The sequence below is a fragment of the Zonotrichia leucophrys genome, chromosome 10, assembly GCF_028769735.1.
Source record: "Zonotrichia leucophrys gambelii isolate GWCS_2022_RI chromosome 10, RI_Zleu_2.0, whole genome shotgun sequence".
Classification (NCBI taxonomy): Eukaryota; Metazoa; Chordata; class Aves; order Passeriformes; family Passerellidae; genus Zonotrichia; species Zonotrichia leucophrys.
The window spans coordinates 19,957,181-19,980,101 of record NC_088180.1 but is presented as its reverse complement, the minus strand read 5'-3'; the positions used below and the strand labels follow the sequence as shown (position 1 = coordinate 19,980,101).

The 22,921-nt window shown below is 59.1% G+C and overlaps 1 protein-coding gene across 2 annotated transcripts in view; it reads right to left on the bottom strand.

The window, feature by feature from the left end:
• FRMD5 (FERM domain containing 5) overlaps positions 1-22,167 on the bottom strand; it is a 49,440-nt gene extending 27,273 nt beyond the window's left edge. Inside the window, exon 1 of one of the 2 annotated variants that reach the window (XM_064721785.1) lies at positions 21,957-22,167. In XM_064721785.1, the coding sequence (XP_064577855.1) occupies positions 21,957-22,058 (102 nt within the window). In that variant the 5' untranslated portion in view covers positions 22,059-22,167. The remainder of the gene's footprint in view (positions 1-21,956) is intronic. The other variant, XM_064721784.1, reaches the window with a different exon arrangement.
• Between the last annotated feature and the right edge of the window lie 754 nt (positions 22,168-22,921).

The window sequence follows — 22,921 nt, the reverse complement described above, 5'->3', positions numbered from 1 at the left end:
GCAAGGAGCTGAGAAATCCTGCAGGGGCCCAGGGGATAATGGGATGGGATGGGATGGGATGGGATGGGATGGGACGGATGGGATGGGATGGGATGGGATGGGATGGGATGGGATGGGATGGGATGGGATGGGGATGGGGATGGGATGGGATGGGACGGGACGGGACGGGACGGGATGGGTTGGGATGGGATGGGATGGGATGGGGATGGGATGGATGGGATGGGATGGGATGGGATGGGATGGGGATGGGATGGGGATGGGATGGGATGGGATGGGATGGGATGGGATGGGATGGGATGGGATGGGATGGGATGGGATGGGATGGGATGGGGATGGGATGGGATGGGATGGGACGGGACGGGACGGGACGGGATGGGATGGGATGGGATGGGATGGGATGGGATGGGATGGGATGGGATGGGATGGGATGGGGATGGGATGGGGATGGGATGGGATGGGATGGGAGAAGACACCTGCCAGGGAGCACCAGGAGCTCAGCCTCTCATCCTCAGAGAGCAGAGTGAGAGGTGACATGGCCATCACCACCAAATGCCTTCACAGAGAGAAAATATCAGCTGCTAAAGGGCTCTTCAATCAAGTGGAGAGCGGCAGCGCAGACCCAGCCCCCAGGGGCTGCAGCAGCCGCGCCTGGATTGGGAACAAGATGCAGTTTTTAAAAACAAGAGTGATTAAGTGGCGGAATAAACTGCCCTGGGGATGGTGGATCCCACAGCTGGCGGTGCCAGGGAGAGGAGCTCTGCTCACAGCCCTGGGCACCTCCACAGTGCTGCCAGCTCCTGCGAGGGGTCTGGGAGCCCGGGCACCACCAGGGTGGTCCCTGGCACAGCAGGGACCCAGGATACCTCCCTGTGCCCAGCCCTGGGCTCAGGGTCCTGATCTGCACCAGACTCTGAGCGAGCTGCCATTGTCACCCACTGCCCCGTGCTGGCAGAGTCCAGGGCCAGGCTGGACCTGGAGCACCCTGGGACAGTGCAAGGTGTCCCTGCCCCCATGAGGCTCCCTCGTGGAACTGGATGAGCTTTAGGGTCCCTTCCAGCCCAAACCATTCCAGGATTCCGTGAGCACAGGTGGTGGCACACGTGGCTTCTGTGCAAACGGGGAGAGGTGAAAAGCTGGGGAGGTGGCCCATGGTAGCCAGCCATGATTTCCACAGACACAGATTTCTAAACAAAGCCAAACGATGCAATTTGCAGTAAATTCTCCCTCTGGAGCCAGCTCTCCATGGGTTTGCCTTGGGGCAGGGCGCTCTGCTCCCGGATCGCGCCGTGTGGGAAAGGAGGCAGGGATGAATGGGGACACTGTGACAAGGACGGGCTGTGGCAGTGAGGCCGATGGTCTCACATGCAAATGCCCAGCCCGGGCCTGAGGAGCAGCTGGAGCATCGCTGGAGGATGCCATTGCCATGGCAACGGGACGAGCCCGCCGCCGCGGATCAGGGACAGATTCCATTGTCCAAATGCCCGGGATTTCACAGCCCCGATCCTGGGGACCACGGTTAATAGCAGTGGCATCCCGTTTATCCCGGGCCCTCGCGGTGCCCGCGATGAGCTCTCCAGGTTTTCCTGGAGAGCGTTTCCTCGGAGGCGCCGCGCCAGAAACGCGACTCCGAGTTAAGTGGTTTGCTTCGCCGGCAATTCCCTGCCATGCCCACACGCTCTGAAACGCACAGCAGCCTGATTAACTATTAACAACAGGGCACTGGCAAACCACACCTTCTGCCCCACTTTGTGCCACCGGGGCCCCCGGAGCCCTCGCTGTGGCTGTGGGGATGCTCCTCACCCTGCCAGGGTGGGACACACCATGGGCACCCCCAGCCTGCCCACTGTGCCCTGTGCTGGCACTGCCCGCTGCCCTGGAGCTGCGCAGTGCTGAGGTTTGGGAGGGCATCAGCGGAGGTGGATGATGATGATGATGATGGATGACAGGCCATGGCTGTGTGTGCACACAAATCTGCCCAGTGCCCCCGAGGATAATGCCACAGCCACGTGAGTAAAGCCTGGAATTACCTTCCTACTCACAGAGGGTTGGACTCAATGATCTTGGACGTCTATTCCCACAGAAATGATCCCATGATTCTGTGAAATACCTTGATATTATTGCTGTGCTGTTAAACTATTTCCTGCATAGAAGGAAAGCTTTCCCCAGCAAGGTCTGGCTCCAGGGAATCCAATCCCTTGTCCCCTCAGCATCCCTGTGCCACTACAGCTGCTGAAATCTGCCATGAGAACAGGGAGCTCCAAGGTGCCTGGGAGCCCAGAACAGCCCCATGCAGGCAAAGGTGAGGATTCAGCAGCACTTTGGCAGCTCTGAGTGTCAGAGCACAGCAGCAACACTGGATGGTGTTTGTTGTGGTCCTGGGCTGTTCCAGAGCTCATTCTGTTGGATGAACGTGGCCAGGGCCTTGTCTTCAGTGTTTGGGCAGGAGCACAAATGTCACTGTGCAGCAGGGAAGGTGCCCAGCCCTGTTCAGAGGAGGAGGAGGCTGTTCCTGGATGGGAGTCAGTTTTCCCTGGGTCAGTTTTCCCCATGTCCATTTTCCCTGTGTCCATTTTCCCTGGGTCACTTTTCCCTGCAGATCTGTCACTCACAGCATCTCCCAGTGAGTGGGGATGTGGGAGGGAGTGAATTGGGATGAAAGCATCCTCAGGTCTGTGCTGCTGCTGATCTGGGGGTGCTTTCACCCCCCTTCCCTCCCTGCCACCCCGTCCTGGCTGAGCTGCAGCTGCGGTCACTCTGTGCTGCCCATTTAAACCCCAGTGGCTGCTGCATCCCTGAGGATGAGGGATCAGCCGTCCCCACCCGCAGGGAGCAGGGGCTGCCAGGCCCAGCTCTGCAGCCACTCACCCTCTGTGCAGCCCAGCTGCTCCCAAAGCTGGGATTTACCCTCTGCCAGGGCAGAGCTGCCCTCTCCAGGAAGAAATTCCTCCTGAATCTCCCCTGGCACAGCCTCAGGCTGTGTCCTCTTGTTCTGTCAAATTTCATCGTGTTCAGAGCAGCTCCCCATCCCAGCAATGACACACTGCAGTGTGACTGTCCCAGTGCAGGAACCAGGCAGCAGCCCTGCTTTCCATTCCGTTTCCATTGAGTGCCATCCCTGCTCAGCATTGCCAGCTCCTCATCCCTGCTCAGCATTCCCAGCTCCCCATCCCTGCTCAGCATTCCCAGCTCCCCATCCCTGGGCAGCCCACGCCAGCCGTGGCAAACAACCCGGCCCTTCAAACACACACACAGAAGTTCTCTTTTCTTCTTTAACCAACAAGCACTGTCACTAAACCCCCTTTCTGCTTAATGCAGCTCTGCATCAAAACACCTCCGAGGCAATTCGTTTACACCGGGAGAACTTCTGAGGCTGGAATTTTCCCTGATGGCACTGCTGGGAGGCTACAGCAGCCCAGCAGGTCAGCCAGCTGAAAGCAGTATTTCATCTGGCAATTTATTCAAATAAATCTTTCAAAACATGAAATAAGCCATAAAGATGGAGCCTGTCAAAGGCTGCGGTGCTGAGCTCCTGAGCGGAATGACCAAGCAGGAGCAGCAGCTGTGGGACACCAGCCCAGCTCTCTGTGCTGGGGATGGGCTGCTCCAGGAGGGGCTCAGTGAGGTGACAGTGGTGGCTTCACCATGGAAAGGTTTTGTTAATTGCTGTCATTATATGTGCAATGAGATATATGGGCACCCAAGAGAATGGGGAAAGCCACCAGCTCCCGGCGGGGTTTAGAGGGTTTGAACCCCCCGGGTGTGAGCTCAGAGCAGCCCCAGCCAGCTGAGGGAATTCCAGCCCAAGGGAAGGATGCCCTGCTGCTGTCTGGGTGCAGGAGGAGCTGAACCGAGTGCCCAGGTGTGCTCTGGGCAAGAAGAGCCCCTTTGTGGTGGGCACACCGTGGGCATTGCCCGCAGCCGTGCCCAGGAGAGCTGCCCTGCTGGGCATGGGCTGCTGTGCCAACAACACAGCCAGGCTCACCCTGACAACGCCTTCAGCCCCTGCTCACCTCACCAGCCCCAGCAAGCGAGAGAAGAAATGATGGAGACTGAGTAATCACAGATTTGGGTTGGAAGGGGCCTCAAAGCCCTTCTCATCCCAGCCCTGAGCTGCCATCCCACCTTTCACCATCCCAAGCTGCTCCAAGTTTCATCCAGCCTGGTTTGGGCACTGCCAGGGATGCAGGGGCAGCCACAGCTGCTCTGGGCACCTGTGCCAGGGCCTCATCCCCCTCACAAGGAACAATTTCTTCCCAGTATCCCACCTAAGCCCACTCTCTGGCATTGAGCACACATCAAATCATTAGTACTTATGTTGGATCCACTGTGCAATTCCAAAACTCTAAGCCTCATACAAATGTGAAGGAAATTATTTTGCTAAAACCAGTTCAAGGTTGACCTTGACTGGGGCTCCTGCTTCATCAAAAATGCTGAATTTTGGAGGAAAAGAGAGCAGGTAGCTGTGTTTTGTGCTTGCACTGCATCCCTGCCTGCTGCTCAGGGAAAAGCAGGAAACAAAGGTCAATCCAGCAGCTGAGGTGCTGATGCTGGTGTGAAGATTACAGGCCTGGCAGGACCTGTGGGCTTGGCCCTTCTATCACGGATCCCCCAAAATGAAAAGCTGCTTTGACAATTCTGGAATGGTTGTGCTCACTGTGGGGATCTGAGGGTTCTGACCCATTCCTGCAGGGTCTGGTGCAGCCCCACTGCCCACGAGCTTTGGGACCTCAGGGAAGCTGCGTCCCTTCCTCATCCCCCTCAGTGGGGATCAACCCCTGCCCACGTGGGGCAGGTCCCTGCAGGGCTATCCCTGCTCCTGCTCCCCATGGCACGGCATGGCACGGCACGGCATGGCACGGCCTCTGTATGCTGGGCACGGCTTCCCCGTGCCAGGCACAGCTTCCCTGTGCCAGCCAGGCACTCTGCTGATGCCCATTAGCTCTAATGGGAAGCTACAGAGCCATTCCCTCCCATCAGGGCTGATGGCACGGCAGGGATAACAATGTGGTCACCCTGGCCGAGCCACAGCGGCTTCCCAGCAGCTCAGGAGCCAGCAGGGTCACGAGCCACGGCCTCATTCCCTGTTCACTCCCAGGAGACAGAGCCAAATTACTCTGTGCATGGGCTGGGGGAGCAGCTCCTTACAGCAGGGTGATGCAGGGTGAGCGCTGGAGCACGGAGACACCTCCTGAGGCACAGCCCTGGGCAGCTCTGGGGCAGCCTGGCAAAGCCTCCCCCTGGCACCGGCACCACTGCACCCTGCAGCCTCCCACAGATCACAGCTGGCCCTGGGAGAGCCCTCTGGGCATTGGAGGGAGGAATGCGGGCAGAGAGACACAAAGGGAGCACTCTTCCCACTCCAGCATCCCACTCCAGCATCCTGCTCAGTACCCGCTCCAGAATCCCATTCCTATACCCCAATCTAGCATCCCACTCCAGTACCCACTCTGCCATCCCAGCTCCTCCCCACTGCCCAGGCAGCAGCATGCAGGCTCTCTGCTCACTTGTTCCACACCATTCACCTTCACTCCCAGCTAATCCCCTGCACCTGCTGGGTCACAAAAGGATTTTCACATTCCTCTCCCCTCACAAGCACAGGAGGCGCCTCCCATGCTCAGGATGGAGCCCGACCTGCTCTCCGGAGCAGCTGGCAAAGCCTAAATCCCGATCCTCCCCGAACATCCTGGATTCTGAACAGAAACTTGGTTGTTTCTGGGTCTGCTTTGAAGCGCGGGTTCCACAGGAGCCGTTTGCAGCATGAGAATGAGGATTGTGTAACGATTGCTCCTGGAGATAAGGCTCTGCAGGAGCTGCCAGCCGGGAGCACTGGCACCGATGGGATTGGCATGGAGGAGCCCAGCCTTGGGAGTTTTTATTTTTTGTGAGTGTTAGTATTTCATAATAAAGATGGTGATTACTAATCCTAGGAAAATAAAGCATCTGAAGGGCCCTCCAGGTCTGCTCTGGGCTCGCAGCTGCCCGGCCTGGCCTGGGGGCTGGCACTGCTGCTTGGCAGCTGAGCACAGTCTGCTCACATCCAGCATCCCGGGGCACGGGAAGGGCTCCAGCATGCAAACCCAGGAACGTTTCCTCCTCCTTCTCCTTCTTCTTCTCCACACACTCACCACCCTCATCCCCAGGAGTGGGACCCTGCACTCCCAGCCCTTTTCTTCTCCCCCGCACCCCATTCCAGAAGCGAACCCCGACCCCTATTTCCCTTTACCCACATCATTTCCCTTTGCTGCCCTGGTTTGCAAAGAACCTTTTGCTTCTCTTCCCTGACTCCTGTGGTGCTCCCCATTCCCTCCATGCCCCGAGTGCCACTCTGTGCCCCCAGGGGTGCCCCCTCCAGGGGTGCCACCATGCCCATCCTGGGCAGGACAGGCTGTGCTCGGAGCTGTGCTGTGAGCCCAAGCTCTCTGCAGCTGGAGGCCAGCAGGGAGCAGCTCCTCTCTCCAGCACTCCCCACCCCAGGCCATCTGCAACTTTCTGGATGTGGTTGCTGTTTTTGTCCTGTTTTTGTCCTGTTTCTGGGATCAGCTGCCAGCCCAGCTGTGGTGACAGCTCCCACAGCAAACCCTGGCCCCAATGCACCAAGGGGTCTGGCTTTCATGGGGACAAGCAGCCTGGGGAGCTGGCCAGCAGTGCCAGCCCCTCATCCTGCAGCAGGGCAGGGCCTGGCACAGCCCTCGAGGGGGCACAAAGGAGGGGCACTCCCATGGAGGAGCAGCCTTGGCTCCCTTGGTGAGCTCGGCCAGGGCTCTGTGCCCCCTCGGGGTCCCTCCTGGAGCAGAACAACCTCTGCCTCCCTCCCCGTGCCAGCAGTGCCCATCCCCGAGGCACACAGCCCCAGAGCAGCGCGCATTAATTATTGAAGCATCTCGTTAAACATTGAGCTCATGGTGCGGGGACAGCGACGTCAGCAGCAGCTCTGCAGCTGCACAGCTGCCTGCGCCTGGCCTTGCTCCCAGTGCCAGGGGACCCCAGCTCCTCCCGTGGCACACACATCGTTCATGGAAACCCTTTCCTTGGGATTTCTCCTCCTGAGAAGCTGAGAGGCCTCAGGAACAGAATGCAAACAATGGTTATCTGCTGCTGTGGAATGCAACAGGTGCATCTGGGATTGGTCTCGTGTGGTTGTTTCTAATTAATGGCCAATCACAGTCAGCTGGCTCAGACAGAGAGTCCAAGCCACAAACCTTTATCATTCCTTGCTATTCTATTCTTAGCTAGCCTTCTGATGAAATCCTTTCTTCTATTCTTTTAGTATAGTTTTAATGTAATATATATCACAAAATAATAAATCAAGCCTTCTGAAACACGGAGTCAGATCCTCATCTCTTCCCCAGCTCAAGAACCCCTGTGAACACGGTCACACCCCCTCCGGAGGGCAGGGCAGGCTGGCAGGGCTGGGTGGGGGCACTGGGGCTCTTGGGGACAAACAGCACCATTGTCGCACCGTGCACTGTCCCTTGCGCAGGTGTGACACTGCAGGTGTGGCAGTGCAGGTGTGGCAGTGCAGGTGTGGCAGTGCAGGTGTGGCAGCAATTCCTCGAAAGCCGCTCGCCACACGCCCACAGAGAGGGCCTGGCACCGAGGGCAGGGCCGGGGCTGGCACCACGCTCAGCCTGGCACCGCATGCCCGCTCCTGTGCCAGCAGCTGCAGCCTGTCTCTGTGCCAGCCCAGCCCTGCTGCCCCTCCTGAGCTCCCTCCAGCCCCTGCTCCCACAGCCCCCTGCCCTGTGCCCCTCTGGAACCACTCCTGGCTCCCTCCCTGCACAGCCCCAGAACCCCACACAGCACAGAGCACCTCGGGCTCCACCTTCCAGGGCATTGCCTGCACCTGTGCCTGTGCCAGGACACGGATCCTGCCCTGGCAGGGGGGGCAGGCCTGGCACAGCTGGGGCTGCCCCCGGATCCCGGGCAGTGCCCAGGGCTGAGCTTGGAGCACCTGGGACAGGGGAAGGGTCCCTGCCATGGCAGGGGTGGCACTGGGTGGGATTTAATCCCTTCCAACCCAAACCATTCCAGGGCTCTATAACCACCACCCAATCTCAGCAAGGAGTTCGACCATGGAGCAAATACCAAGAGCTGTTTGTGCACCTGAATCCTCCTCAAACACAGTTAAATCTCTGGTGCCCTCTGGGACTTTTCTGTCCACATTTTAAAACACGCCCTGGTTACTCCTGTGCTGGCAGCAAACCATCCCCAGCCCCGCCAGGCCGTGGCCAGAGGAATTCCCTGTCCTGCTGTAAACCCCAGGAATTCTGCAGCCTGCTCCTCCTCTCCTCAGCCAGGGGATGTGGCATGGGCTGCAAATGCCACCAGGGCTCTCTATTTAATCTGAATTTTTGGTGTTTATGTTTTAGCTCGCCTCTCTGTGCAGTGGCTGAGCTGAATCACCTCCGTGTGATTAATTCCTGGCTCGTTTGGAAGAGCCCATGTGTTGTTGCTGTCCACATTGCCTGGAAAGCCTGTGTGGGCACAGACCCACCATCCATTTGCACTGACACCTCATTTTTAATGGGGACACACGGAATGGTTAACTGCATTCTGACCCCCAAAGCACCCATGGAGCTGGGGGTGCTCCTCCCCACATCCCCACCCATGGCAGCAGGTGACAGCAGCTTGTCACTGCAGTGAGCTGGAGAATTCCTGTCAAGGACTTCAATCAACCACTTTGGGCTTTCCCAGGGGGGTAATCCACTCCAAGGCAAAGAAAATATTTATCTCTCCATCTTTAACCCAGTTTGGTGCTGAGGCAGACCCAACAGCTCCTGATCCAGAGGCACCTGAGGCCAAGCAGGGCCTCTCCCCTCTCCCCTGCTCTCATGGCTGGTGGTGGATGAGGAACTGCACAAAAAAATCTCTCGTGAGTCCTGCATCCAATTAAAATTATTTCAGGCCTAATGATCCAAGCTGCTGCTGGTGATGGAGAAGTTGCTGCTGTGTGAGCTCCTCGTCTCACACTGCCCCTCTGAAGGCAGCCAGAGAGGGCAGTGATGGAGCTCCAGGTGTGCAACACCCGGGGAGCAGGTCTGGGATCACACTGGGTGTGCCACAGGATCACACTGGGTGTGTGACAGGGATCCTGTCAGGGATCACACCCTGTGTATAACCAGGATCATGTCTGGGATCACACCCTGTGCGTGCACAAGTTTCCCTGTCTCCAGCTGAATGCAGGAAAGGTTCTGCCTGTCTGTTCCAGTTACTCACATCCCAGTGGGTTTCACCAGGGATTAGTGCAGCCCTGCTAAAGGAAAGGGATGCTCCGGGAGAGCTGCAGGAACACACATGGAATTAAACCTCTGGGACACCTGTGGGCATAGGGAAAGCAGTGCAACTGGCACAGGTCTGTGTGCACACTGGTTTGCAGCACAGGTCTGTGTGCACACTGGTTTGTAGCACAGGTTTGTGGCTGCCCCTTCCATCCCTGGACGTGTCCCAGGCCAGGCTGGACAGGGCTTGGAGCAACGTGGGAGGGTGGAAGGTGTCCCTGCCATGGCAGGGGTGGGACAGGTGAGCTTCAAGGACCTTCCCAACTCCAGCCATTCCACGATTCTCTGATTGTTTTAACCCCAAATAAACACTCTGATGTGTTATTTGTCCTACCAAAACCATGAAGGGGCTCAGAGCACTGTGATTTACAGGCACACACAGATGGCACAGGGAAATAAAGCTGAGGAGGTTCCTCATCCCTGGCCTCAGAGAGGGGTGACTGCTGTGCTCACCCACCACGGGGCCATCCCAGGGGCAGTGCTTGGAAAGGAGCCCCTGCTCCCCCCAGGAAGCTGCAGGGAGCTGCAGCTCTGCACAAGGAGACGCTGCTGCTGACCGAGCAGGACAAGCTGCAGCCCCGGGTGCTGCTCTGCAGGAGATGCACTGCAGCATGGCTGCGCTTCCTACCCACTGCAGCCCTGCAGGATGGGGCTCAAACAGCCCAGAGCGGCCCTGGCAGGGCTCTGAGCTCTGCCTGAGCTGCTCCTCCCCAGCTGGGCACCGCAGCTCTCCCAGCCTGGCTCCAGAGGGGCTCCAGCCCTGGGCAGCCCCTCCAGGCTCACCCCGCAGCTCCAGCTCCTCCTGCCCTGCCCTGGGGTCCCGAGCTGTGGGCAGCTCCCTGCAGGCCTGCAGGAATCCCTCAGGGTGCTGCCCCGCAGAGGGAGCAGGGCAGAGCCTCCATCCGTGCTCCTGCCCTGGAAAGCAGCTGTGGAAAGCAGCTGTGCCCCTCAGTGCCCCCTCTGATGGAGGGCGATCCATCCCCAGCTGCTGCCTTTCCTGGGGAGCAGCAAACAGAGCAGAGCCCGGGTGTCACACATCCCTGACCTCCCGAGCTGTGCCAGCCCCTCCTCAGTGATGCGATCCCGTTTCACCGGGCTCCACAGGGCCGTGCTGGGTGCCCGTGTCCCTTCTCCATCACTGAGAGCGCCGAGCTCTCCATCCCCAGCACTGCCCGCAGAGCCCCAGCTCCATCAGGGCGGAGTTTGCTCCATCAGGCTCCGGAGAGGCACAAATTGCAGGGTTGGTGGCAGAGGAGGTGGCCCTGTCACTCTGAGCACCCAGGAGCTCCGGGGGCTGCAGGGGCAGCGCGGATCCCGGGTCTGGAACGGGCAGAGGGGATGGAGAGGGAACACAGATCCCGTATGTGGAATGTGCAGAGGGAACACAGATCCCAGGTCCCACAACACAGGGACACCAGGCTCTGGTGTCACCTGCACCCCTGGCACTGCCATTGCACTGCCACCCTGATTCTTTAAGATTTTCTAACCCTTCTGATGTTGGCAGTCTTGTAGCGAACTTTCTCACACACTTTCTGTAAATAACTTATTGTTTTGCATTCTTTTATGGAGGAGGAGAAATTTGATGGGCTGTTGGTTTGTCCAGCGATGTTGGAGAGGTGGCACTGTCAGCCTCCAATCCACTGTCACTTTTGGCAATCTATAAATGTTGGAGTCAGAAAATAAACTTCCCTTTCCTTCACCTTGAGAGCAGCAGTGCCTGGCTGCAGGGCACACCTGGGTTCAGGTAAATACCTGGCTGCAGGTACACACACCTGGCTGCAGTTTTGGGGACACTTTGCAGGCTGTGATAAGGAGGAGCCCCGCGATCAGAGGGGAAAGGCTCAGCTCAGGAGATCAGCCCTCTGCTGCACAAAGGCAAATTGAGCCAGACAAAAGCGCTCTCCTGGTTTATATTCTTAAGATGGTATCGAGTTCGTTAGGAAGACAGAACAGCGGGAGATGCAATTTACCTGTTCCATACAAACCCTGGATATTCTGCAACAGGGCATATTGATTTACGGAGCAGGGAGGCAGCGCAGTGCTCCCAGAGATTATTTATGGACCCACAGAGGGCAAAGCCTCGGGGGGGGAAAGGTGAGTGCAGCCTGCCCCAGCAGCCCCCAGCACCAGGGAGAGGGTGGGCACAGGATGGGCACAGGATGGGCTCCAAGGAGAGGATGGGCACTGAGGACAGGATGGGCACAGGATGGGCACTGAGGAGGGGCAGGCAAAGGATGGGCACCAAGGAGGGTGCACAGAGCCGTTTCTCAGGGGTCCCTCAGCCCTTTGCCAGGGCACAGAGCCGTTTCTCAGCCGCGCTCCCCGCCAGCCCAGCACGCCCTCTCCGGCCCTTCCCACCAGAGGTAATTACCTTAAGAGCTCATTAGGGCCGCAGGATGTGCGGTGCTGCCTGGAATCAGCCTCTATTTTTATCCCTCAGAGCAAAACGGGGCAGATTGACAAGAGCTGTCCCTCCGGCAGGAAGGCAATGGGCTTGCTAAAAAATTACTTTTTTTGGCTAAAAAACCAGTTCCTGTCCGTTCTGAGCGGGTGGGACACCCCTGCCGGCCTGGCCCCAGGTCCAGCGCTGCCTCTGGGGCACCCTGCCACAATTCCAGCTGTGTGGGCAAGCACAGGGTGAGCCCTGCATCCACAGGGATCCTGCATCCCAGCCCTGGGCTGCAGCTCCTGGGTGCTGTGCAGAGCCCCTGCTCGCACCGAGGGGCTCTCCAGGAACAGATCCCATGGGTTCTTCCCAAATCCCAGCCAAAAACCTGCTCCCCATAGCCCCTGATCCCCCCATGGCCGGGCAGACGCTCCCAGAGCCTCCCCAGCAGCAGGAGCAGAGCAGGAGGATGTCAAACACGCTGGAAATGTGTATGGATTGCAAGGCCATAAATATTTGAAGGGGCTGAGTGAGTCTGTTCTAGCGCTGTGCAAGCTCCAGTGCCCCTCGGCCCTTCCCTTGGCCAGGATGCCAATCCCTGTGGCTCCCTGGGTGCCCAAATAAAGACCAGGGTAATTGCAGCACTTACAGAAGTGCTGTGGCGGGGCCTCTGCAGTTTATCAGAGGGATTTCTTTCCCGAGCACACCTGAAAGGAGCCAGAAGCACTCAGCCCTGCCGTGCCTGCTCCGTGCCAGGCTCCTGTGCTGCCAGGCTGCTCACCTGGAAGAGTGCAGCAGCCAGAGGGCTGTAATTCCTCTGCTGGACCCCAGAGCACAGCCTGGGGATGGGGATGGGGATGGGAACAGCTCCTGTGGGTCCCCAGCACCCCAGAGCACACCCCGGGGATGGGAATGGGGATGGCACCATCTCCTGTGGGGGCTCTGACACCCCAGCACCCCCAGAGCACACCCTGGGGATGGCACAGCTCCAATATTGCTCTGTTGGAGCAATTTTGTGTCAGCACCTTGCTCGTGCCCAGGTGTGGAGCTGGGGGCCCATGGAGGGGTTTGCTCCTGCCTGGAAGGGCAGAAATCTGTCAGCAAAGCAGAAATCACGGGCAGACAAAAGCCCCATCGTGTGCTCCAGGAGTTGCTCCCAAGGATGGTGACAGGCTGGGGAATCATCCCCTGCTGCTTTGGGGTTTGTACCAACCTGCACACGGGAACAGGGCCAGCCTGAGACCACCCAGGCAATAATTGCTGGGGACAAAGGAGGGACAGCAATGACAATGGCCACAGGGAGAAAAGTCTGCTTGGGGTTAGGAGAAGAACCTTAATGGTGAGAAAGGGCCCAGGATCACTGAGATCTCAGCAGGATCTTGGTCCAGGAGAGCCCCTGGGCAGGAGGGAGCTCTGACAGGAGCAGGGCAAGGAGCAGAGCCAGGGCTCGGTGCCACAGTGCCAGGGGGCCCTCAGTGTCCCTGTGCAGGTGGAGGAGCACGGGCTGGCACAGCAGGAATGCCCCCAGTGCCCACCACACCTCCATGCCCTCTGCTGCCCCACTGCAGCCCAGCCTCTCCTCTGCTGCCCCCACAGCCCTTCCCTTCCAATGCCCCAGGAGCTGCAGGTTTTCAGGTCCCAAAAACACTCTGTTCTCAGTCCACATTTCCTTTGGAAAGCCATTTTTACTTGCAAGCCAGAAATATTAGTCAGCAAACTGTACAGTGCAAGGCTAATGAGAACTAGATCGATTCGTGAAAACTACCTGCTCAGCAAATTTATTATTTTCCAAACATAAGCCTATTGGATTCCAGCTTTTTCCCCCCAGTCCCAAAACACTGTCCATTTCATGAGTTAAGTGTATAAGGGATGGCTGCAATTGCTACCTGATCCATGTATTCTTAAAGCCTCTTTGCAGCTCCAGAATGGCTGACTCAATTTCTGTCATTTTTTTATTAAAGAAAAATCCCCCACAGGCAGCTGGATGGATATTTCCTTTGGGACCCCAGCCTGTGTTCCAGAGTAAGAGCCAGCACGAAACAGCCACTGTAAACCCTCTGAAAAACCCAAGCCCCTCATCGATGTGACAGATATGCCACTATAATTAACGTCTTTGGCAACAGACTTTATGCAGCCAAAATATTCTATTTTGGGCTGCAGCATTGATCAGATCCTGACATCACACATTAACGAGCTGGGGCCTTGCTGGCTGTGCAAGCTGCTGTTAATCAAGGTGGAGAAAAACCACCTGGACTGTGTGGTGAGACACCAGTACCTGCCAGGCCCACCTGCATCCCCCTGAGCCAGCCCAAGCGTTTGTCCCTGCTCAGCAGCCCAGGGCTCGTGTGCTTTATGAGGTAGGAAAGATTAAAATATGTGATTGAAACATGTGTAAGATTAAAATAAAGATTAAAACATGTGCAAACCTTGAGTTTCCAGTGAGCTGCCCAGTGCAGAGACCTGGCACTGCCAGGACAGGAGAATGTGACCCAGCCTTGGCTCGGCTGTGGTGGGACTGGGGGAATGGAGGGAGGCTCCGAGCTCAAACAGCCAAAGAAAGGATGGTAAAATTATCATGGCAAAATTATCCTGATAAAATCATCAGAGCCAGCAGTGCCTGCACCTCCCCAGGAGGAGCTCCCCAACCTCTCCATTGTCCCAACACGAGGCTCATGACAAATAACCAGGGAGGTTTGCAGGCTGCAGATAGCTGTTTCCATTCACAGCAACCTCCCAGGGAAAATTCCTGCCCAATATCTCATCCATCCCTGCCCTCTGGAAGGAAACACACTTCCAAAGGATTTATTTTGGGGAGAAAGGAGCTGGTCTCCATGATCTGGGCAGAAGAGCGGGCGCATCTCTGCCCCAGCACCCCGTGGCACCCTGACACAAACCACGCGGGCACACACACAGCCTGCTGGGTGACACATTTCATGCGGTTTCATCCCATTTTCAGTTTTTATTTCTGTTTGCCAGGAGTGCCTGTGCTGCACACGCTGACGGAGCTCGGTGGGGACGTTCCCTGTGCCAGTCCCTGCTCAGTGCCCAGCCCAGCACGGTGACACACACGTTTGGTGTCCCTGAGCCCCAGTGCAGGCCTTCCCTCACGGAGCTCGCGTGCTCCCAGCCCGCTGCCCTTCACGCTCCTCTTCCTCACGGAGCAGAGAGGCTGTGGCAGCGCAGGGCTCTGCAGGGCCGAGCTGCTCCTGCTGTTCCTGCCCTGGGCACGGAGCCTGCCCGCTCCAGGTGCTGCTGCTGCCTGGCAGCCCCGAAACACTGCATGGTGTGTTCCTGCCTCTGTGACCCCAGAAACGCTGCACTGTGTGTTCCTGTCCCTGTGACCCCAGAAACGCTGCACTGTGTGTTCCTGCCTCTGTGACCCCAGAAACGCTGCACTGTGTGTTCCTGCCTCTGGTGGCATCCCCAGAAACGCTGCATGGTGTGTTCCTGTCCCTGTGACCCCAGAAACGCTGCACTGTGTGTTCCTGTCCCTGTGACCCCAGAAACGCTGCACGGTGTGTTCCTGCCTCTGTGACCAGGGATGGCAGCCCAGAAACGCTGCACGGTGTGTTCCTGCCTCTGGTGGCAGCCCCAGAAACGCTGCACTGTGTGTTCCTGCCTCTGTGACCCCAGAAACGCTGCACTGTGTGTTCCTGTCCCTGTGACCCCAGAAACGCTGCACGGTGTGTTCCTGGCTCTGGTGGCATCCCCAGAAACGCTGCACTGTGTGTTCCTGCCTCTGCTGACGGAGGGTGGCAGCCCAGAAACGCTGCAGAATGTGTTCCTGCCTCTGCTGACCAGACAGTGTGTCTGCCTTTCTGCTGGGGCTGGGCAGCAGCTGGCAGAGCTCTGCTGGCGTGGGCTGAGCACAAGGGAAATGCCTCTTGTGGTGACAAAGGTGTCACATAAATCAGATTTTACAGAGGGACCAAATGCCACAGTGGGTGCAACACTGATGGCAATACAAAGGGAGAGCCCACAAATCAGGATAGGATTTATTTTCCTGAGTTCTGAAGTAGGAATAGCCAAAACTCAGCAATTTCTGATCCTGTCAGAGGAGGGCATTTAGCCCCACCCTTGGAGCCACATGCTCTAGTGGGAGGTGTCCCAGCCCATGGCAAGGGCTTGGAACAAGATGAGCTTTCAGGTCCCTTCCAACCCAAAGCATTTAATGATTCTGTGATTGAGTGATCCCTTCCAGTCACCCCCAGCCCTGGCATGACAAACTGTGGCCCAGGGCAGCCGCAGTGTCCATCAGAACCTGCTGCCATCTCCTGTGCTGTGCAGGGGCCACAGTCCCTGCAGACACTCACTGTGGACACACCAGCCTCACAGCAATTCCAGATCATCAATGCTCCCCTACTGCTGGAATCATTTACCCTGGAAACATTTCAAAGAGAAGAATTTGACCTGAAACCTCCTTATTTGCAGAAACAAGTCCAGAGCTTGCTGTAACCAAACAATAATTGGGTTTTCTGCCCACTAACAAGTGGCTGATGGCAGTGGCAGCATTCAGGGCTCTGCCACAGTCCCCAGCCTGACCCCAGGCTAAGGAGGGATTGTCTGCTCTCACAAAACGGATGGCAAATAAACCCCAGCTCTTCCCCACAGCAAACCCTGGTCTGGCTTCTTCCCGGTGCTCTCAGTGGCACACGACTCGAGACAAAAATGAGCACAAGCCGTCCTGGAACGCCGAGGGTCCATCAAGGAGCTACCCCTAGAGCCAAGGGGCAAAACCCTGGCACAGGGTGCCCAGAGCAGCTGCCCCTGGATCCCTGGAAGTGCCCAGATAGGTTGGGCACTGGGGCTGGGGACAGTGTGAGCTGTCCCTGCCACGGCAGGGGTGGCACTGATGGGATTTGGGGTCCCTCCCTGCCCACAGCGCTCCAGGATCCTGTGATGCCACCCACCCTGCAGGGACCCCACCCCTGCATGGCTGGGGAGGAGTTTCCACGGGCTGGGGGCACCTCCAGCAGGGCCTGCCCACCAGCCCGGTGGCACCTCGGGAGGGTCTCATGCCCACACCGTCCCTGTCCACCCCACACACGCCCCCAGAGCAGCCAGCTCGGAGGTCCCAGCGCTGTGCCAGCTCACAGAGGGCTCTCAGGGGCTGCCAGTGCCCCTGGGCTGTGCAGGGCACACCAAGCACGGAGTGAGTCCTGGCACTGCCAGCGCGTGGCCACCAACGTCATCCCCGCGGCCACGGCCCCGCTGGGCTCCCAGGCTGACTCAAAAATCAGAAATAAGCGGGCTGCTCACGGCACTCTCAGTATTCCCCAGACGCCTCAGAAAAAGCCTCCTGCTGCACATTACCTAATCCTGACACGACAGAAGGAGCAAATCCCTTTTTGCTGGTGCTGTGCTGCACATCCCTGTGCCACGGCGGCTCTGTGTGTGTGCACGAGCGTGCGTGTGGACATCTACATCTCTATCTGCCTCTGTGTCTATATTTGCCTTCAGCATCTTCCACGGGAAAGTGATAAGCAAAGTAGTTCTGTCAGGAAATTGGCTCCTGAGAGGGGAATAGCCGGCGGGTTCACAGCAGGTAACGTTGTAAAACAGGTATGAAAAGTGAACAGAAAACAGACATTTCGGCTCACAGGGAAAGAGCAGCAATAGAAATGTTTTCCACGGGTTTGCAAAACAACTTGGGGTTTTGTTCCCACTGAATTGTGGGTGAATATTGTCCCTCATTTTCAGTGGACATTTAGTGGATGTTTTCCTCAGCTGCCTTCTGCATCTTTTGGACATAAATTTAAGAGGAAAAGGAGATGAAATGCTTCTTTGACTGCTGCTTTCCCTTCAAACTCATTGTGCATTTCAGGCAGTTCCCTCTGAGCCTACAAAACCGAGTGTATGCAAATGCTGGAGCCAGGGGCAAAGGAGCTGCCCCGCCAGCACCGCTCACAGAGCCACAGCTGAGCCACAGCGACGGCTTTCTGCTGCAAACACACTTCCTATGAAAGGCTATGAATAAAAACATGGCTTTGAGCAGCCAGCAGCAAAGCTGTGCTGACGCCTTCAGCCTCCCTGGGACCCGCAGGCCGGAGCACCCCGTGCCCACTGCCCCAGCCTGGGGGTCCCTCCCTGCTCTGTGCTGGGGCTGCTCGGGGGCTCTGGAGGACCAGGAGAGCAGGGGATGCTCGGGGCACCCATCCTGGTGCTGGCCCTCAGCCTTGAACCCTCAGCTTGGGACCCCCAGCCTGGGACCCTCAGCCCAGGATCTTCAGTCCAGGACTCTCAGCCCGGGACCCTCACCCTGGGACCCCCAGCCAGGGATCCCCAACCCAGGGCCCCCAGCCCAGGACCCTTAACCTGGGACCCTCAGCCTGGGACCCCCAGCCCAGGGACCCCCAGCCAGAGACCCTCATCCTAAGACCCTCAGCCAGGGACCCTCAGCCAGGGACCCTCATCCCGGGACCCCCAGCCTGGGATCCCCAACCCAGGACCCCCAGCCCACCACACGCCGCATTTCTGTCAGTGGCTTTGGCCCCGGTCCCTGTCCCCGCACTCGGGCTGCAGCTGTGGAGGAAAGGGAGGGCTCTGGGACAGACAGACAGACAGACAGACAGCACAGCTGGGCGCAGAGCCCTGGCTGTGGCACGGCTGGGGTGGCCCTGTGCCCCCAGCTGTCCCCCTGTGCTCGGGGCTCCGGGCAGAGCCGCCCCTGCAGAAGCTGCGGTCTCCTAACCTACTTCCCGGGAAAGGCAATTGGAAACTCTCAGCAGATAAAAAGATAATGAACAAATAACCTTCACTGCCACAAACCCCCAGCTCCCCTTTGTGCTGCTGCCTGATATTAATGATCCTGTCAGGGCTCCCAAAGAACTCCGTGCTCCAAGTGGCGAGCAGGGGGTTTGTCCCACAGTGCAGCCAGGAGCTCGCTTTCATTTCTTCCCAATCTCGGGCAAGAAAGTTCTTGCATTCTGCATCTAAGAAACCATGTATTTATTTTCTCACATCTCCGCGTTCCTGTCGTTCTACTGGGGTTTGAAACAAAACACCACTGTCTTTTCAGGAAAACGCTTGATGCATCGAGCAACGGCAAATCATTAATTATTTCGAGCCTTTTATGCCACCACTGACACCACAGCGAAGAATTTAAAACATTTCCTCAGACAAGCAACTCACTGACAGCAAACCACAGCCTTGCTGGGTGTCTCAGAGCTCTTTTCATGCCGAGGAGCCTGGCCAGCAGCCTGCACCGCGGAGCACGAGGGGCGAAACTCCAATTAAACACTCGGCCACGCCGGCCCCTCACCACGGAGACCAGCCAGACGCCTTCAGGAATGGCTGCCCCTCTCTGGGAGCCCCCTGTCCTTGGAGACACGTCTGGGGACAGCGACACCCGTGACCAGGGTGCCCACGCCCACAGGTGGCAGCCAGGACGTGCCAGGGGATGGGGCAGGGATGGCATCGCTGCCTTCCCACACCTGATGGAGCCCACACACAAATCAGCACCTCTGTTGCCTGAGGAGGGGCCTCGTGGCCTGAGGCACTGTCAAACATCAGCTTTTCCCAGCCAGGAGCCCAACATCTCCCTGCTCAGGCAGCTCTGTGAGTCCCTGAGGGCCCGGCCCTGCTGCTGGCAGACACGGACCAACCCTGACAGATGCTGCGACAGCAGCTTCCCCAAACCAGCAAATACTGAAATTCACCAAAAAACCTCATGACAAAAGGTTCATGGAGGTGCCAACCCTGCTGCCCCAACCCACTGCACCCCACTCACTGTGCCCATGGCACCTCTGTGCCCCCAACAGCCCCAGGGACGAGTCCTCCAGGCTCCTCTGCCTGCTTGGATGGGCTGTTCAGGAGTGAAAATTCGGGGGAAAAAAAGAGGAAGGATTCATCCCAGCTCAGACAATGAGCTGCTCGTTCTGCATGGGAATATGAACAAAGCAAACCTTGGAAAATCAAATAAAAAAAGGCTTTATTTAGAAGCAGAGTGCTCAGGTATTATCTGGCAGCAGCAAACCCCTACTCACACACCTTCATCAGGCACAGCCAGAGGTTAATTTCATGACAGATTTAACCGGTGCCATGATCAGAAATGTAAATAAACCTTCTCAAAAAGCAGCCCTGCCTCCAGCGCTGCTCCCTCCTCCCCAGCAGCGCAGCCAGGTGACCCGGCAGCCAGGCCGGGCTCCAGGAGGGCTCCGAGCCCTCTCCATCCCCGCTGCCAGGGAGGACACTCGGGCACAGCAGCAGAACCAGGCACAGGCGCAAACTTCCAGCCCCAGACGCACCCAGCACTGCCGAGAGCCGCTCCGGCCAGGTTCCCCGGATCCCAGCAAAAATAGAAAGACATAAATTACATCCAACAGGCGCAGAACCAGCCGGGGTGAGGAGACACCGTGGATCCGGGCGAGATGTGAAATCTCCGCGCTCGTGAGGGAATGACCTTCAAAACTCATTCAGCGCTCGCAGCCTGCGCGGTGACGGCTCCTCACTTGCGAGACATTACACATTCCTGCTATGTTCTCCCTAATTTCGCATGGACTATAAATACTTGGCTCATAAGGCAGCATGAAAGCGAGCGAGAGCAAACATTTAAGTGGGGTAACCTTGCTTGTCAGGGTAGCAGGAGCAAATTCTCCATCCCTCAGGTCGCGCATGCTAAATGCCAGGAATCCCTGTTTACTATGCTACACGTAAAATAAACCGGAATATGGGACCGAGTCATATTTTCTCCTTAAAAAAAAAACTGACATGCGAAATGACGACACCTTGTCAAATTGTCTTAAGGGCAGAAAATCCAGATTTTTCTGAACTGCTCTACCCACACTTTCTCTCCCAAACTACAGTTCCCCGTTTAATTAGTATTAAAAACAACCTCTGAGAGACGAATTAGTTTGGCTTATGCAAAATAAACTGGGCTGCTGCTCCAGCCGTTTACTGGGTCACACTTTACAACCTCGGTGGGGGAGGTGATCGGGGGCCGGCAGCACTACCACCATTCTTCAGTGCTATTTGCACAAATCACCCTGTTTGTCGATTTCAGGCTCCTTAAGCCAAAATGACGGTGCCTGCCATAGCCTGCAGCACCCTTGGAAACCGTCCTTTGGCATTATCACCAGGAGCAGGTTTGCGCCTGGAAATGAAAGGATGTTCGCCCCTCCTTGGCATCACAGGCCGGGGAGAGCTGGGGGCCCCCGAGGCTGGGCGGGGGGAGCCGTTGCTATTGACGTGTTGAGTCACCTTTACTCAAAACTCTGCCCCGAATTTTCCATCGCCCACGGGCTGGGCCGGGGCCAGCCGCCTCCAGCAGCAATCCCCGCGCGTGCGGCTCCGCACAGGTTTTCCTGAGCTCCCTTGCGAGGATGATGCTGACGGCAGGAACGGAGCGCAGGAGCAGCCGGAGCCAGGGACGCCTCTCTCAGCCCCCGGTCACACGGTCCCGGTACCGGACTCGCTCCGGCGGAGCCCGGGAGTGCGTTTCCCTAGTTTTCAGCAATACGACACAAATCCCTCGCAGCCCTGGCAGCACAGGGACACCGGCTGAGGGGCGACGGCCCCGACCACGGGTCCCGCTCCTTGTCCCGGTCCCGGTCCCTCCCGGCACGGGGGCGCAGGGGGCGCGGATGCGCGCCCGTCCCCGCCGCTCCGGACGATTACAAAACCCGAGCGCTCATCACGGCGAGCCGGGCGCTAACGGGGGAGGCAGAGCGGGGCCCCGGCCGCGGCGGAGCCGGCAGGGTCTGTCCCCCGCGGCAGCAGCACCCCGCAGCATCCGTGCCCCGCTGCATCCGTGCCCCGCTGCATCCGTGCCCCGCTGCATCCCTGCCCCGCTGCATCCCTGCCCCGCTGCATCCGTGCCCCGCAGCATCCCCCGTACTCCGCTCGGCACCCACGTCCGCCCCGCGCTGCGCGCAGCCCCCGCGCCCGGCACGGAGGGCTCGCCCCGAGCGGCTCGGCGGGCACGGCCGCGGCTCCCCAGCCCCGGGGCGGCCGTGCCGGGCTGTCCCTGCCCCGCTCCGCTCCGGTGCTGCGGGCATCCCCGCGCCGGGGGCAGCGGGCGGCTCTCCGCGCCATCCCCGCACCCCTCCGCGGCCGGGGGGTCGCGGGCGTTGGGGCTCAGCCCCGGGGCTCTCCCGCCGCCGGCAGCCGCGGCTCCGGTGGCCGCCGAGGGCCGGGGGGAGGCGGGCGGCGGGAGCGGGGGGGCGCCTTTGTTGGCGGCGCGGGGCAGCACCGGCCGCCCCCGCCGCTCCGCTCCGCTCCTTTTGTCTGCCGGGGCCGGCGGCGGCGGCGGCTGCGGGGGCAGCGCGGGCGCGGTGCCGGTGCCGGGGGCTGACCTGGATGGTGCAGGTGTACTCGCTGTCGTCCAGCAGCCGCACGGTGCAGTTGTACTCGCGGTCCAGGTTCCTGCTGCTGCCACTCATCCACCTGCTCAGCATCTTCCCGGGGCGCGGGGCGGCGGGCGCTGCCGAGCCCGGGCTCACATCGCGCTGCGGGGCGGCGCGGGGCGGCGCGGGGCGGGGCTGTGGCCGCGCCCCCCGCCCGGCTCGGCCCGGCCCGGCCCGGCCCCCGCTGCGGGCGGCGCGGAGCGAGCGAGCGGAGCGCGGTGCCCGTGCCCTGCCCGGGCCGCGGCGCTCGGCGGGCGGAGCAGGCCGGGCCCGGGGGTCGCCCGGCGCCGCTGCGGGGCCAATCTCGGCGCGGCGGCCGTGACGGGCTCCGCCGCAAACCAATGCGGCACGGGCGGCACGGCCCCGCCGCCTCCGCCCCGCGCGGGGGGAACGCGGCACCGGGGGCGGCACCGCGGGCACGGGCACCCGGGGCTGCCCCTCGGTGTCCGCCCCTCCGCCCGCAGCCCGGCGCCCACCGAGGGGCTCCCCCGCCGCGGGGCAGCGGGTCGGGACAGAGCGGGGCGGCCCCAGTTCGGTGGCACCGAGCATTGCCGCGATGGCCAGCGGGGTCGGGCATGGGGCAGGGGGAACCCGCAACCCGGACAGGTCAGAGGGGCGGGGGCTGCCCCAGGGGCTCCCCAAGGACAGCAGGGGACTGGGCGTGACCCAGCTGGTCCCGGCCAAAGGACCAGCCTGTGCCCAGCTCTCTTTTACTCCAGCTCCATTACTCGGTTGGAATCCCCTTGGAGGGTTGGCAGCTGCCCTGGTCCTTCCAGCAGAGCCAGCCAAAGTGCCGACGCGGCCCCCAGGACTTGAGCTTGTTCCCTTGGTGCTCATTTATCATGGAAGGGAACCTTTAAATCTCCACTTTTGGACAAAATGGACTCCAAGAGCCATCAGTGCTGGTGGGAAGC